The sequence below is a fragment of the Ochlerotatus camptorhynchus genome, unplaced genomic scaffold (assembly GCF_037179485.1).
Source record: "Ochlerotatus camptorhynchus isolate MF236.1 unplaced genomic scaffold, CSIRO-AGI_Acam_v1.1 ptg000038l, whole genome shotgun sequence".
Lineage (NCBI taxonomy): Eukaryota > Metazoa > Arthropoda > Insecta > Diptera > Culicidae > Ochlerotatus > Ochlerotatus camptorhynchus.
This window is the reverse complement of record NW_027040529.1, coordinates 2,729,791-2,744,272: the sequence shown is the minus strand read 5'-3', so window position 1 is coordinate 2,744,272 and position 14,482 is coordinate 2,729,791. Positions and strand designations below refer to the sequence as shown.

Below are 14,482 nucleotides of genomic sequence, written 5' to 3'. Positions count from 1 at the left end.
TCATAGATCAGGCAATATGCATAATTTTATAAAGCGTTTTGGTTTCCACTTTAAATCGTACCGTTACGAAATCGTTGGTCGCGCTGAACAGGCGTAAACTAAGTTCATGGATTTGGGATTTATTCCAAGAAAATGTGATTCACTCAAATGAAGTAGCAGCTCAGGTTATGGTGTCACTTTTTTAATTAAATTTGATAACCAATCCACTAAAATTGCCATTTAATATCAGTGCTACCAGCCCTGTTACTGAAAATCATGGAAAATCCAAATCTTTTGCAAGTTTTAAATGTCATCAAAATACTTTATTCATCTTCTTCAAGTACATGCAAACGTCAAATTAATCCTACAGCAATAAATCTACCGAACTATTGCGTTAATCTGTCGATTCTTAAGCACACGGATATCTACCTAAAATCTAATAAAAAAAACTTTAGCATCGCATTCATTTCTATCAGCTCCAAATACAGAACTCTAAGACCTACTACTGGACCACCTACAGTGCTATCCTAAGTAACTTCAATTCGCCGGAGGAGATTGGTTGAAATCGTCCACCTCTTCGGAAGAAATCTTATGCGGCCCGGGCCCTTTCACCCGCTCCTGGACCTCCATGAAGCTACTCTTTATTTCATCTAGCGCTTGACCAAGACCACGCTTGATCAGATTGAACTCCTGAGTCACCAACGATAGACGACCCAGCAGATAGTTCAGATTCGAATCTACCTCGGACATGCGACCGGTAATCAGCGATACCTAAATTGGAAACAGTTATCAATCATGGTGCTTCAAACTCCTACAAGTCATCATGTTACCTTTCCTTCCATGCTATCCATGGTCATCAGCGTTCCATTCACGTATGCTTCAGTCTGCTGCTGTAGACGATCCAGAGATTGTTTGCTCGAAGAAATTTCCTGATACATAATACCGATCTGTCTCCAAACCTGGCTGATTTCGGTTTCAATCTTTGAGCTAAGATTGCTCAACGCTCCATTGTGATTGTCCAGAATCGTGGCTCCGATTTCATCGAACCGCTTGGTGACAGTCAAGTTCAACTCCTTTGAATTGGCCTTCACGACTTCCGTCACCTCCCGCAGAATCTGATGTATGCCGTAATCAATGCCACGCTTTGCATCCAAAACATTTTCACCTGTCTGCAGCAGGAACTTCTCCAGTCTGCTCAACGCCGCTATTTCGTCCTTCAGCGAGCCAATGTCCTTCTTGGTGCCGGAGAAGAATGCTTCGGTGTCGACAATTTCCTCCGACAATGTCTTCAAAATTTCATTCACCGAAGACTGCAGCACTTCGTTGTTCTCCTTGATACGGGTCGCCGTCTTCGAGAAGCTCTTATCGGATGCCGTCAGCACCTCAAGGCGCATATCTTCGATCGCCTCCAGTGTTTCATTGATCAATCCATGAACGAACTCCTTATCGACGGTTGACCCTGCGTTGGCGATTGGAGCCGATAGGGATGAATGGCTGTCCTTCACGTTGGCATCGATGGCGTCCAGCTTCTTGATGACCTTCTCTTCGAAGTCATCGTTCGAGTGGGAGATAACCACCGGGCTGTTATAGTAGGAGGACAGCCGTTCCTCGATCTTGCCGATAATGTCGTCCGATGAACCCAGTTTGGCCGTGACCAGTTTCTCCGCTTGCTCCAACAGGTTACGGTTGGTTTGCTGAAAAGATGACGTGAACAAATGTTCATCAGAAATTTACTCTCCACAAACTAGGTTAGCTTAGCATAATCGTGAATAATAGCTACCGTCAAGTGGGATATTTTGCAATACTTTTCATCTTCAAAGCTTTTCAACGTAAAATAATACAACTTACTTGTACCACAGACAAACAGACATAACACATTGAAGATTTTTCTCTATAAAACATTGCCGCTAAAACACTACCGCCATCTGTTGATTATGTTGTGGGAAGTACGATGAACAGATGACGGTAGTGTGTAAACGTCAAACGCAAGATAATTGACTATGCGCACCACAGGTGGCGCCAACCATTTAAATTGACCGTTAAATGCGTGATCGATGAAAAACTTGCGAGAGTTATGTCTGTGTGTCTGTGCTTGTACGCTATTGGCAGTACAGTAACCCCTCCATATATGCGGTAGGTGGTACCATCCACCCACCGCTTTTTCTGGTCTGTCCTTCAAACAATTACGCTAATTTGTTGAATGTGAGTCGTGTCGACCATAAATTAGTTATCTACAGAAATCCGCTCAATTGTTCCAAGGACAGCCGAGAAATAGTGGTGAATGGACGGTACCACCCACCGCATATATGAAGGCGTTACTGTATGCAGAATACAACATGGTACTAACTTTATCGAAACTTGGTTTCTCTTACTCAGGATTGACCAAAAACATACTTGTTACAAGTTTCTTTACATGAGAGGTAATTTGCAACATACTCTCCGGTTTAAAGTTTTCTGCCAATCGCTTCATCTACACTAATCAGTTGTTTTATAACCTGGTCATATAATGAGTAACTAATGTGCCCCTTACATCAACAAATTGTGTAAGCATTAAAAGGGAAGAGGTTTGAGATTTTTTTATGTGTTATACAAATTTCAGGAGGTAATTTCATACTAACAAAATCTTACACTGGGGCGATGGAGGTGTTGGAAATGTCCACAAACCGTTAAATAATTTGTGCATAGCCCCTAAAAATAAATATTTTTTTTCTTGCGAAGGTTCAAATGGTCAAAATATAGTAATGGTTCAATAAAAAGGGGCCTCCCTTAGCTCAGTCGGTAAAGGCGCCAAAGCAAGACTATGCTGGAATTTTTCGGGTTAGAAATTTTCTTCACTTTCCTGGGCATAGAGTATGATTGTACTTGCCACACAATTATACTAATGCAGAAATGGTACAGGCATCGCAAGCTCACAATTAATAACTGTGGAAGTGCATCTAGAACACTAAGTTGAGAGCACGCAATAAGCTAATATGCAATAAGCAATAATTTTGAAATGCGTCAAATTTAAACAGCACTTTTCAGTGCTCAACCTGTAAAATTTCTACCTTGTCAGACTCTCCTCTTCGATCCTTGTTTGGACCCTACCCGAGGTAATCCTGCTTGGCCATCGATTTGTAAAATTCCTCTTCGAACCTTCAGATTCTTATAGTTATCTGCTTGGAAGTCGATTTGGAGAAACTTGGTTCTGCCGCCATGGCGCCTAAGCGCAAAAGAAAAGGACAATCGCTTGATTCGCCTTCTGATTAAATTCAATTGAGCAATCAATTTGATATGCTTACTGATGTTGAGAATGATCCAGCATCCAGGCGAAATTCTATTAAACATTCTAGGCATAATGCCAAAAAGGAAAAGGTCCCCCTATTGTTGTAATCACTTCCGATTTCCATGGTTTTTTCAAGGAACTTTTGAATTTCGTTCAATTTAAGTTTTCACTTCAAATTGGACGTCGGGGTGAATTCCGTGTATTGGCTGAAACCTTGGATGGATTAAAACGTCTTCTCAAGTATCTTACTGAAAAGCAACACACATTTTTTTACTTATGACACCAAAACTGAACGTCTGTTCGAGGTTGTCTTGAAAGGTCTGCCCAGTGATGAATCTCTGGATCAGATCTAAGATGAATTTACTAAATTACTGTCCAAGTATTTAAAATGAAAATGTAATCTCGTCCTGGCGATTCACGCAACAGGATTTCCAATGATTTTTATTTAGTTCACTTCAAGTCTAGTGAACTAAACAACAATGTAATAATTACATAAATTACATTAACTGAAAAATAATAACAAGTTTTGCCCACTCTAGTTAGTCATGTATAAGAGATACAGATTTAAGCTAATCACAAAAGTTTTAGCTATTATTAAGATCTACAAAATACTTCATTTCACAGAATTCTGTTGATGGAAAAAGTTTGACGCAAATGAATGTAAATGAATGTAAATGATTTGCCATGCCTGCCTGCTTCAAATTCTTCATCTAACTACTAACAAAGTTCAGTAAGTAAATGGAGCTACCTATGCTGCAATTGCAGCCGTTAGAAATCAAAATTCTAACCAACATAATTCTAACGGAAATTTTGATAATTTTGACTTAGGAAGCATTACCAACGGGTGGAAACTAACGATTTTCAATTGGCTCACTACTTGACTAGCCTATTGGTCCCAAGTACATCTATAAGCGTACCCCATTCTAGCCAAAATTCTAGTACACTGTACACAAACATCATCCTCTGATCGAATGAAACCTCAGACCATTCAAAACAAAACACCGAATTCGCTTTTTCGAATGATAGCTGCAACCGGATGACGGTTGTTTTGAAATCAGATGATTTTCCTCTCGAATACAGGATGAAACTTGTTATGAGAAGAGAAAGGGCCTTCAGTTGAAATGCGTAATGCTCTCTGCAGAATGACTGTCATACTAAATGGAAATGCATATGGTATTGGTTCAGCCCCATAACGCAAATCATTCAAAACGATGATGTAACTAATTCTTTCGAACGTCATTTGCTGATCTGAGCTGACAAACGAGGTGGAAGCATGTGCATCGCTATCAGAGCTGTTACGAACATAGATAAAGGATGAAAACCAATGTTTAGCTAATTCGTGGTGAAGGAGGTTTTCTCCACCACGAAAATTTTTTGTTTCCATAATGGAATGGCTTATTATGGCTATTCAGGATGGAATTGTAGATAATCAAATTATAAATCTAATTAAAAGCACATGCATGTCACACTTTTCTTAAATGTTTGTCCTCTGAGCGCCGTATGTTTTATAGCTAATTTTCAAATGAAAATCATCCTGTATTTGGATGACAGTCATATGGATGTTCATCATCTGACGACGAATTCAACCATAAGAAAATCATCCGAAATTCAAATGCATATTGTTAAAGGGCTCGAGCAATGCAATAATCATTCGAAGTATTGCGGATGTTTTGGTTCAGTGTACTACACTATGTTTGTTTTGATGCGCTGTGAAAGTATGACAGATAAAATGAGGGGTTCGTGGATTTTCCTATGTTTCGAGGGGTGCATCGATTTACTTGGGACCGAAGATAGTACCAGAGCTGAGCCAAAAAGTTGAGCACATTTCCTCGGGATCTTCTGGTCTTAGAGTTACCTCTATGGCATTACTGCTCCTAAAATGGAATTTTTATAGAAATCATTAACTAACATGATTACTGATATGCTTAAAACTAACTCCATGTTTGATGCTATTCAAACTGGAGTAAAATTTGCGAACAATGTCGTTATGACTTTGAAATTTAGTCATGGATTTTAAATCATAAAATATTTTGAATTGGAATGCTCGATCTCTTAAATATAATGAGGACGAGCTATTTAACTTTTTGAGAGCGAGTTTGAGAGTTCATAACGTGCATATCACCGTTATAACTGAAAGATTCCTTAAACCTGACCATCAGGTTAAAAGGAATGTAAATTATTTCATTTATCGAAATGATCGTCTTGATGGAGCTTGTGGTGGCGTTGCCATCATTGTTCATAGACGTATCAAACATCAAATTCTTTCTTCATTTGAAACCAAAGTTTTTGAAACTTTGGGAGCTTCTGTCACCTTACATTTATAGCTGCCTATTGGCCATTCCAATGCGTAGGCCAGCAAAAGAATTTTCTCAAGGGTGACCTTCAGAAACTTACCCGTCATAGGTCTAAATTCTTCATTATTGGTGATTTCAATGCAAAACACCGCTCATGGAATAATGCTCAAAGAAATTCTAATGGTAATATTCTGTTTGATGATTTTTCTGCAGGCTATTAAACTATTCTATAGCCCAACATGCTTTTCTTCAGCAAGAAATCCCTCAACTATTGATTTGGTCTTAACTGATTCATGTCAACTTTGTAGCCAATTGGTTACCCATGCTGACTTCGGTTCTGATCACCTTCCAGTAACTTTTGAAATATCCCAAGAAATAATTTCTAATTCCAACAGCTCTACTTTCAATTATCATAGAGGTGATTGGGAGCAATATCAATCATTTATGGAATATAGCTTTGATATAAAACATTCCTTTGCAAACCAAGGATTGAACTAATCATGCTCTTGAATTTCTAACTGCTTAGCTGAAACAAGAGCTGCCTCAGTACCAAAATGAAAGGTTAAATTCGATTTAATTATAATAGAAGACGATCTTCAGCTCTTGATACGGCTGAAAAATGTCCGTAGGAGGCAATATCAAAGAACACGTGATTCTGCTATGAAAGTTATCTGGCGGGATTTGTAAAAACTAATTAAAACTTTTGAAAATAATGTTTCTAAATTAGACCCGAGTTCCAAACCCTTTGGAATCCAACACAATTTTGAAAAAAACCTCAAAAGCCTATTCCAGCGCTTAAAGAAGGTGGTAACATTTTGGTCAAACAAATAGCTTTCAAACCATTTATATGCAGTACAAATACTCAGAGAGAGAATGTTTTCAGCCAAATAAACTGTTAAAATCTGAACCAATCGAAAATTCCCATAAGAAGTTTACCGAGGATTTCTTATTCTTACTACATTAAATTTGAAAGTAATGCAATCGAACAGAAATTCTATCGCCTTTATGTTTCGTGTTCTTCTCAAATTCAACTAGTTTTGGAATCAAAAATAATATTCTAACTCTATTGATTAATTGATCTTAGTTGGTTAATTAATGGCAACCAGAAATGTGCAAAATATTGCGATGCACTCAATTATTATTTTGCACCCCAACAAACATTGAATGTTGAATAAGAGCTTATTCAGCCAAAAATAAGCATGATCAGCTAAAAAATGGCTTATGCAGCTGTTGATCAACTCAAATTGTTTGTTGGGACGTAAATCGAATCAAAAGAAATACTAGCTTCTAGCAAGGGTTGCAACATAACTCAAGTAACATTGCTAGCTTTATAGAGGTTTTATAGCATTCTACTAGTCCAAATCATGGTCTACAGAACCCTTATAAAACCAAAATCGTTTCTTGGCAAGTTAGGTTACAAATCCCTGCCGCCGAATTGTATTTTGTTTTCTCCGCTCATCTCTCCCTCTAAGTATTTCTAATATGCAGTACTCGTAATTTTTAATACGAGAAGCCGAGCAGACAATTGATTTAAATTTTTAATTATTATTTAATAGGGGAAATGGATGTAATGTCGGCCTAAATGCCCCTAATTCGGGCCCATACATAAATTCAGCAATCGACTAAATTTTCAATAGCGCCCAAAAATATTCATTAGTACCGTCCCAATGACGCGTTCATCTAGATAAATTTGATAAATAGCAGATTTTTAGCGATAGGCCCAATCTTAGATCCATAGGCCATAGGCCATGTTGGGTGTTTCTAGCATTGATGGACGCATAGCCGTTAGTACTTTTGTAATTAATTATATCTTTTCCCAAAATATAATAAATTAATATAAAAAGATGAAATACCGCACTAGACTGTAATCTCAAAAAGCGCTCCGTTGTAGCGAAGCTTAATTTCGGCGTTCAAATCACTAGAGCTGCGAAATAATTGTCCAATAAGTTGACCGATGTCGAACTTGCTGTATTAGATACCAAATCAATTGAACGCTGATTACCAGATCGGGGTGAGTTGAATCAACCAGGGTTGCTTCCACTCATTTCGCTTTACAAATTAGATGTTATATATAACCCCGGGAAAATCACAATGGCATCACACACGGATGTTCTAATGATATTTTGTGCTTGTAAGTTACAAGATGACGCTGTAATTCCTGAGTGCTCACTCTAAGTGAACGCTCACCAATCGAAACATTGCTCGCTGAAATCGAGATTGACAGGTTTTATGTGTCAAACACATAGGAACCTCTTCTTATAACTTACAAGTACAAGTACAGTATCATTAAAATATCTAATGATTTCATGATTCCGAAAACATTTCTCATGGCGAAGTTTGTGGAAGCAACCGTGGAATCCACTAGCTTGAACCGTGCATTTGCGCCTTAAGAGAGATCCAACCATTTAGTGCTTTATTTATTAACTGATGGATGGCAGGCTAATAAATGAACGCAAAGTAATTGAAAACCAACATGTGCACATAGTGACGCCCTTCAACGAGAATGGTTCATGATAGAACAAACCTAGTGGCACAATTGAGCTACTATTGGATCATTCGAAAGAGACGAATGGACAGTTTAATGTTAGGTATGTGCAGAAACTATTAGCGAATTCGTTTATTATCGGGGTTAACACCAGTTCCAACCCAGTGCGAAACCGAACTTTTTGCCAGTGTGAACCTCAACCTGAGCTAGGTTTTAAAAACAAACCAGCAAACTGACGTTTGTCAGAAAACAAGCAGACCCAATTTTGATACCCGATCCAGGTTGGAACTGAATAATAAACGAATTCGCTATATGTAAACCTTTGTGTCCGTGCCGAGCCATTCTCCAGTTGCCATTTGACTACAATTCCACTATTATTACATTGTGACACATTACCACCCATAAAAATACCAACCTCAATGGAATCTCTGTCTAATTTCAGCTCGGCCATCTCCCGGCGCAATTCTCTAATACTTTCGGTAAGCTCTTCCATCTTTCCTCCGAGTCCCTCCGAGTCCTCATCTGGCCGCGATTCCGGATTAGCTCTAGCTTCCAGCGCGTGTGCATTGTCATTCAACCAGCGCAGAACACCCTCGAGAGTTTCGCTCAGCTTTATCTGCTGCATCGTGTTCTTTTCATCTTGCTGCAATGAAAGTACATTAGAAGCAGTCTAAGTAGCAGGAACCCGCCCATCAATATTAACTAGCACTCCAACGATGAGATTATCTTAAGAGCGCTAGCAAGCGCGCATACTTACGTTGAGGAGTGCCGTCTCGATGCTACCGACACGTTCCTCCAGTCTCGTGATGGTCCCCTTGAGTGGTTCAAATATCCGCTGGTTCTTTTGCAGCGTTATCAGTCCCTTCTTAACCTGCTCGCCCAGTGACCGCTCCCGTTGTTCGTGGCGTTCCAGCTTGTTGTCCAGGAGATTGTACGAGTGCACCAGCGACAGGATGGCATCGCGGATTTCCTGATTGCTAGTGAAAAAGGGGGAAATCGATGGGTCAGGTTAAATTTGTATTTTTTTTTAAGTTGCTACACAATTTCATAACATGAGGATTAAAAAAAATAATAAGCCATTTGAATGGTATAGAATATTACTATCATTACGAAATTAAATATTGGATATATTAATGATGAATCATCAGAATTTCATTTAACTTGTTACTTACACATTTCTTTTCTTGTTACTTACACATACAAAATATCATCATAATATCGTATTATTTCATAATTTCATAAAAGACAGGGTGTAAATTACATCCCAAGCAAAAAGAAAAAGCAATACTCCGAATGTATTGACAAAAAACCGAGGGGGGCGACACATCTAAATCTCAAGTTTAGATGCTCAACAAATCTCACACTAGCGAATCAATCTTCGAAAAATCTTCTTTCATTTGTCGCATCTACTTGCATCGCGCATCATCTTCTTTCTATCTACTCAGCGTGCGCGCAGCTAGCCACAGCAAAACACAATCTTTTCTACATCGTAGATAGAGTCGTCCCCCTTGCAAAAAACCGCCAATTTCGCCATCAATAACATCGATACACGAATATTGACAACATTAATGGCAATACGTTAGAAGCCTTTTTACCTCAATGTATTAAAGACAATATTACTTTTCTCAATTTCCCCACACAAGAAACATGAATCAACAAAAGAAAGTGTGTTTAGAGTTCATGTTTGCATTCGGGTCCAAACAAAAACGATTGCTGGACCTGTATGTATTGAAAATACTAACTACACACTGAATTCGGATCACCGAAGTCGGTAAATTTTGCCGGGTTTTTGAACAGCTGAAAAAATTGGAAAAAATTGAAATGACCGTTACTCGAAGGAAATCAATCAAATCGACAAAATTGTTTTGTATCATTAAATGGGGTTAACTATGTCCGTACATTTTCGGAATGAATTTCCAAATTTTTCCATTTTTCACTGATTTGTAAACTTTTAACGAACAGTTTCGTAGTTCAAAAATAACCAAACAGCGGAGTCCTGGTTTAATGGATATAGGTATATATAGAAACCAATTTTCACCCAACATTTACTTGCACATTTTAAATTAATTTTCAGAATTTTTTTGAATAAATAGTGTTAAATAATGATCTATTCCAGGCCTACTCTTAAGTTTTCAGAATGATGTAAGAAAATCCTCTTATACTTTCTGGCAAATTACTATTGATGTAGATAATGTAGGTAATATGTCATATAAACTGTATTAATGGACACATATATAGTTTATTAATTAAGGGGGGAGTACACTTTGATTTTTCAAAAAAAAAAATGCATTTTTTTTTAGGCTTACAATGTTCCTTGGGATGTATACTTTAATTTAGAAAAGACTCCAAGTCCGCCAGAATATTCCTTACCGCTTTACGAAGCGATTTCCTAAAACATGTACCGGCGCGCTGAGAGAGCATTTTTATCTTTAAACGCGTTTATCTCGAAACGGGGTTTTTCAAACTGGCGTGGAAAATAACTCTAACCATAACTCTAATCATCAAATTTGAATATCGCCCTTGTTCAGAATTAAATTTTGCTTAGAAATACGTATCCACATTTTCGATTTTGTCAAAAATGGATTTTTAATCCACGATTTTGTAAGCATTTTTAAGGTGAAAAAATGGACTTTTTTTTCCTAAGGCCACAACTTTTGAAAAAATCAATTTAAAAAAAATCGGAATACGTATTTCTAACCCAAATTTCATTACTAATCAGGATTTTTGTTCGATTTATGTTCCAGGATCACATGGAAAGAAGTATTTTCCCACGCCGTTTTCCGACTTCCGCGCGAGGACGCCCGCGCAACCTGGTGCACGGGGAGACGCCAATCGAGTTAAAAAAAAATACAAATTGTAGTTCGAAGGATGACTAATAAATGGGTTATAACATATTTGCCCTTCCTGAGTGTTTTATTGCTTAAAAAATTAACGAAAATGCCTTACTTTTTGGACGTTCAAAGTGTACTACCCCCTTAACATAGGATGTACCGTGAACGTGGGTTATTCTGCGTGAGCTGTAATTCCGCGGACTTGTCATTCAAATACCAAATTGGTATACAAAATGTTGTAATTTTTCGACAGGACACAGAAAATACACAGGACTACAGATAACATGACATGAACTTCCAAATTGATCGAATTTAATCAAATCGATTGTCAAGTGCATGGAATTACAATACGTGTGAAATAACCCACATTCACGGTACGCAGTTTCCCAAATAGAAACTATCATGCTGATGTTTTGGTAAACATTCATAAATGAAAATCATGCATAGGAGAAATGTATGTAATGTCAGCCTAAATGCGCCTAATGTGGGCCCATACATTAATTCAGCAATGGACTAAATTTTCAATAGCGACCAAACATATCCATTAGTCCGTCCCAATGACGCATTCATCGATAGATAAAATTGATAAATAGCAGATTTATAGCGATGGGCCCAATCTTAGATCCATAGGCCAACATTAGAGCCGCTTCCTCAATATTAATTAATGTAACGTAAGTATGATAAACGCTGATAGTATTTATTTTATTTTAAAGTAAAAAAAAAAAACATGATTATGCTTGTGATTTTGTAGAAAATGTACATACATATAAACTAAGCCTGGGTGATTGGTCACTGTAAAATGATATTTTTTATTTAGTTTGTAATTGATTTTACATCACACACGAACATTAAAACAAATGGCAACACTGCATGCCTAAATGACGTACGTTCTCCCTCCTCTTGGGTAGGGGAAGAATATTGACAAAGTGGAAATTTTTCAACAATACTCGTCATCAATATTACCTTTTCAATAATATTGTCAATATTTCAATTTGCTGTCAATATATTGACCAGTGTAACGAGCACTTTTTGTGTTATCAGTAACCCAAGTAACACTTGCAACATCTTGCATGAAAAATAGAAAAAAATCCAGTTGTAAATAAGTTATATATTAATTGCTTCTAAAACACCCTGTTTTAGACGCGTTGTATTGTTGTTTGTGAAGTATTCAACCTTTCAGACAAGCACTTGTTATCTTGAAGCTATAATTCGGTATTTCATGTCTCAATTACCAGTTTATAACACATTTATAACTGATTGTATTTGGTGAAAACTGGCTAGCCTTATATACAACATGTTTTCATATGTCATTATTAGAAACATGGATACATCTGAGATATAACTTATTTATAACATGTTATTAATAAGTTATAATTCAGTTGTACTCATGTTTCCAAAAATGACATATGAAAACATGTTGTATATAAGGCTAGCAAGTTTTCATCAAAAACAATCAGTTAAAAAAAATGTTATAAATAGGCAATTGAGAGTTGCCATACCTAATTATAACTTCAATATACGATACAAGTAATGTTCTTGTTTGTCGTGTTATAAACATGTTTTGATAACAATTATGAAATTTCTCAATGCATTCTACAAACTGCACTACAATATGGCTGAACAATGAAGCAATGTATAGAATGAAAAAAACATTTAATTTGTGTTTTCAACATCACATGTACGTTTTGTAACAGAGAAAAGTAAGATAATTAAAAAAGAAAGTTGATATTCTATTTTTTTTTTGTTTTTTGCAAAGTTGCGGAATTTTATCCAGGATTTTTTATGCAATTCAATTTATAATATTAAGCTTTTTCTAAGAGCCAATGAGTTTTTTAGAAGTAGAATGTGTAGATTTACCATAAATTCGTAACCGCATAAATGTTTGCAGTACGAATTCTAAGTTTAGGCACTTTATTCGCACGATAAAACTCCTCAGAAGAATAAGTTGTGTAAATTGATGATAAACAAATTCCATTTGTAGGATGAATGAAATTAGTTTACAACATGTCCAATACAGTAGGTGCGTTATAGTCATAAATAAGTTACACAAGTCAAGCATATGTTATATATAGATCCCGCCTCTTGCGCTTTTTTCGGTATAAATAAGTTGTATATAAGTGACTAGACGTAAATGTTTACCGCTGATATTGTCATAAATAAGTTATGTAAACCCGTTTATGACAAATTGTGTTGCTTAGGAATGTTGTCAATATTTATGTATTGATAATATTGTAAGGAAAATTGACAATACGATGTTTGTCGATATATTGACATGTGTAATGGGCGCTTAAAGGTGGTTGTAATTTGACTGGGAATATTTCTTCGATTACAACAATGTTAGTGAGGAGCGACGCTGTTTTGATGACCCCCCGAAAGAATTGTTGAAATTATTGACATGAACATATTGATGGAAATGTTGACTAAACATTTTCCCTACACGAAAGTTGCAGCCCCACGGAAAGTTGAAGCAACCTAGCGCAAAAGCAAAAAAATATGTACAGAAACATACCTAATGATTTTCTATACACGGAAAACAAAAGCAAATCATTAATGATTAATCTTTAATCATTTTCAAACAAATGTCGGTTACTTGTACATCTATAAATTTTAATCATTCTTGTATGGTTTGGTTGAAAATAATGCAAACATTGTTCAAAACCATTAAAAAAATATTAAAATTGACACGATGTACAAATAATCGATTTTTTTTTCAGAAAATGAATAAATATGAATCATTAATGATTGATTTTCGTTTTCCGTGTGGATATGGCCAAACGAGTGGGGAAACTACACGCGAAAACTTGTTCGTTCCTTTCAACTCCAAATTTCCACTGCTACATTTTTTCAATTTTTTTTTTCTATGGAAAATTTACGTAACATTTTATTCATTGACCTTTGAACTGATTTTTTGAACCAATCGCATCAATCTTTGTTTTCATTTGGTTTCGTAGATTAGGTGTATACATTTTTAATGGACCACTTTGTCAAGCACTTTCGGCGTAACTTTCTACCAGCAATTTATCAAAACTGGACCAACAAATTAATATTTTTTAATGAAACGCTCAAATCTTGGCTATTTTTCTCGTGGATGTAGAAGAAAAAATCTCAAAATATTGTGTTATTTCTAAGTTCGAGTGGTTGTAAATTTTCATTTTAACTGCTCGAATGAAGTGATTAATTCCAGAGAGAAGCAGCAAATTGTTGCCACAAGTGTTCCGGGTAATATTGATAAATGATAATGACGTTTTGCTACCTGTCAAATTGTATGGAGTATTTTTGATTACATCATCAGTTTTGTACCTTTGCTTAAATTCATCAATAGAAGTACCGTAAAACGGGGCATCTTTGATAATGCGGGTAACTTTGATAGTATAATGTAAAGATTAAAGTTTCTCGCTGCGCTTTTTCTAAATTAGAAACATTGGTTCCATATTGTAGCTCAGGGTATTTCCGTTGATATCAGTAAAAACCAAATTAAAATATGACAATTTTCCTTCAATAATGCATCTTGACGAAAATGTCGGTGATAGCTCGGAAAAAAACTGCAATCTATATGCAAATTTTTTTTCAAGAAATCTATACGACATTTTCTGAAGAAAATCGCGACCGCGATTATTTTGCATTTTTT

General features: G+C 36.4%; 1 protein-coding gene across 2 annotated transcripts in view; it reads right to left on the bottom strand.

The window, feature by feature from the left end:
• Window positions 1-280: 280 nt before the first annotated feature.
• Window positions 281-14,482, bottom strand: part of LOC135711801 (uncharacterized) — a 29,088-nt gene continuing 14,886 nt past the window's right edge. For both annotated transcript variants that reach the window (XM_065234764.1, XM_065234758.1), the window contains exons 4-7: window positions 8,781-9,000; window positions 8,439-8,666; window positions 810-1,673; window positions 281-750 (exon numbers count right to left, since the gene is read on the bottom strand). In XM_065234764.1, the coding sequence (XP_065090836.1) occupies window positions 517-750; window positions 810-1,673; window positions 8,439-8,666; window positions 8,781-9,000 (1,546 nt within the window). In that variant the 3' untranslated portion in view covers window positions 281-516. The remainder of the gene's footprint in view (window positions 751-809; window positions 1,674-8,438; window positions 8,667-8,780; window positions 9,001-14,482) is intronic.